Here is a 2,236-nt window from a genome sequence, read left to right as displayed (position 1 = left end):
GGTCGCCAAAGATTTCTTGTCAAATTCAAACGATCCATCAATAACAATTCAATGTTTGAATTTTCTGGGAGGTGAACCTAGAATGTGTGCTTCAACTTTAAAAATAATAGATTGATTGCCTGCATGAATCAAACAAAAATAGACATGGCAATGGTTTGACCACTTAATGATTTTCTTTATCTTTGGGCAGATTCCTCATGAAGGAGATGCCACGGACCTGATAATGTTGACACTACATCCTCAGAACGTCGTGGATGTACATTTGCGTTACAGACCTAGCCTTTGTAACAGAGAACATCAAATAATAATCTCAACTTATCCGACATTGTTGACAATTATGGGGGCACCAAAAAAACAATATGAGTGTGGAAGCTTAAGACATAGAAACAACGTGCACACAGCTAAATGGGGGCAAGGGCACAATCAGTTAAGTCATCAAAATTAAAAAGCCTTTTGAATTAAAGAAAGTTCACTCACAAGTAGAGTCTAGAAGAGACAAGTCATCAAATTCAAAATTTGTTCACAGAGTAAGAGCTTTCCAAGCACAGCTTGAAAGTCATTAAAATCTAAAATCCTTTTGCTCAAGGAGACAAAACATTGATAAAGAGTTAAGAGCTTGCCCACTAAAGCTACTGGCCAATTTTTGCCCTCTGTTTCTGCCAAAGCCGATCAAAAGCACTATCCGCATCTCCCTGTCAACAGGATGGCCACTGTTAAACCTTGTGCTTCCTTAAAAGCAAATAACACAGAACACTCTACAGAAAATTAAGGACAAATCATTCGTAAATGCATGTATTGACCTGAGCTCGGACAAACCCAGACAAGGCAAATGTGGTAAATTGGCCAGTGTAAAGGCCATTTTCATCCAAATGCCCAATGTTCAACTGCACTGAAGCATGATCCTTCGCAGTTATCAACCGATTCGAAGCCGAGCTGAAAGAAACATCAGAAAAACAAAAATTGGGAATGACTTCAGTACCGACCAATCTACGGAAATTACAGCAAAAATACATGAGAGAGAGAGTCAGAGAAAGATTTAAAGCAAGAGAGCCCCCAGAACCTATGAGGTACAGAGCATTTTTCCTGAAGTCACAAGGAATGGCCTGACCACTTGCCAGGATTCTCACACGACAAATCTGCCTACACCTTGCATAAATGCTACAACTCCAACAAACCCAATTTTATGCAGCATCAGCTTACTGCTTGAAAAGCCAATAGAGAACATGCTAAGGATATATGCCATTGATAGTCTTGGCCTCAACCAATATGAAGCAGGAGAAGGGATTTCTGGCTTCCCTAGCAGCAAAAGCAACCACCCTACTGCTCGCATCATCGACATGCTCCTTTACTGTTCTCAGAAAACGCTAGCAGAGCTCTCGATAGATGCTGGGTATGGAGTCTCGAGAGCACAATCATGCACCGAAGAGCCGCTTGGACTTGTTCGCAGATAAAAAACAAGCAAAGAAAACGAAGGTGGAGCACCTTGCTCTGTCTCACTATGTCTGCAATGGCTAAAACCTAAACAGAGCCGAGGAAATGAAGCGGTGCTCACCATTTCCGGGGGATGTACAAATCCACATTCTCTCCCTCCTCGTTCTGCATGTTTTTGCTTGGATACCAGGCTCCTCCTCGCAGAGAAAGGGCTGACGCAAAGCACTCAAGTTGATGAGGAATGAGGGTTTAACCATGAGGAATTGAGTTTAGTAAAACATAAGGAAAAAGGCAAAGCTCGTATGAGTGGCTTAGGGCATCCGCTTGAACGAAGGAGTGAGATACTTCTTTGATGTAACCAATCTTATTTGTAATTTTTTGGTGGCTTTCTAATACAATCGTCCACAATTGTGAGTTTTGCCCCAAAAAAAAAAAAAGCATAACTCTCATAATCTTGGGATTTCTCCTCACACTGGTATATTGACTTGATAAGCTTGTAGACCTACTTGAGTACAACTCCCATCTCAAGTTTGGGCCAAAAATATACACCAGAGGCCAAGATACGAGCAAAAAAAGTTTCAAAGGCTTTACAAACCTTTTTACAGATTTCAAGCATTATCTAGGATTTCCTTATCAAAATTAGGTTAGCCACAGAGTACAATTAGAGAACTTAAATACTGCATAGAAGTGCTTTGAAGAAAATTAGAGGTGCAAACTATTGTGGACAACAAGAGATCTGACAATCAATTGAGCCAACTTGTTAACAATCAGTTCAAGTTTTGAATTTGAAACCTTTTTTAGCCTT

The 2,236-nt window shown here is 40.4% G+C and overlaps 1 protein-coding gene across 1 annotated transcript; it reads right to left on the bottom strand.

Moving 5' to 3' along the window:
• Positions 1–482: 482 nt before the first annotated feature.
• On the bottom strand, positions 483–1,711 carry LOC147464514 (small ribosomal subunit protein eS21). Its single transcript, XM_086509467.1, has 3 exons — positions 1,553–1,711; positions 801–933; positions 483–692 (listed from the first exon to the last, which is right to left on the bottom strand). The coding sequence occupies exons 1-3, from the start codon at positions 1,600–1,602 to the stop codon at positions 630–632; spliced, it is 246 nt and encodes an 81-aa protein (XP_086365593.1). The 5' UTR covers positions 1,603–1,711; the 3' UTR covers positions 483–629.
• Positions 1,712–2,236: the final 525 nt, after the last annotated feature.

Source organism: Adiantum capillus-veneris, chromosome 1 (genome assembly GCF_014529385.1).
Source record: "Adiantum capillus-veneris isolate H3 chromosome 1, ASM1452938v2, whole genome shotgun sequence".
Lineage (NCBI taxonomy): Eukaryota > Viridiplantae > Streptophyta > Polypodiopsida > Polypodiales > Pteridaceae > Adiantum > Adiantum capillus-veneris.
This window is presented reverse-complemented; position numbering and strand designations above follow the sequence as displayed.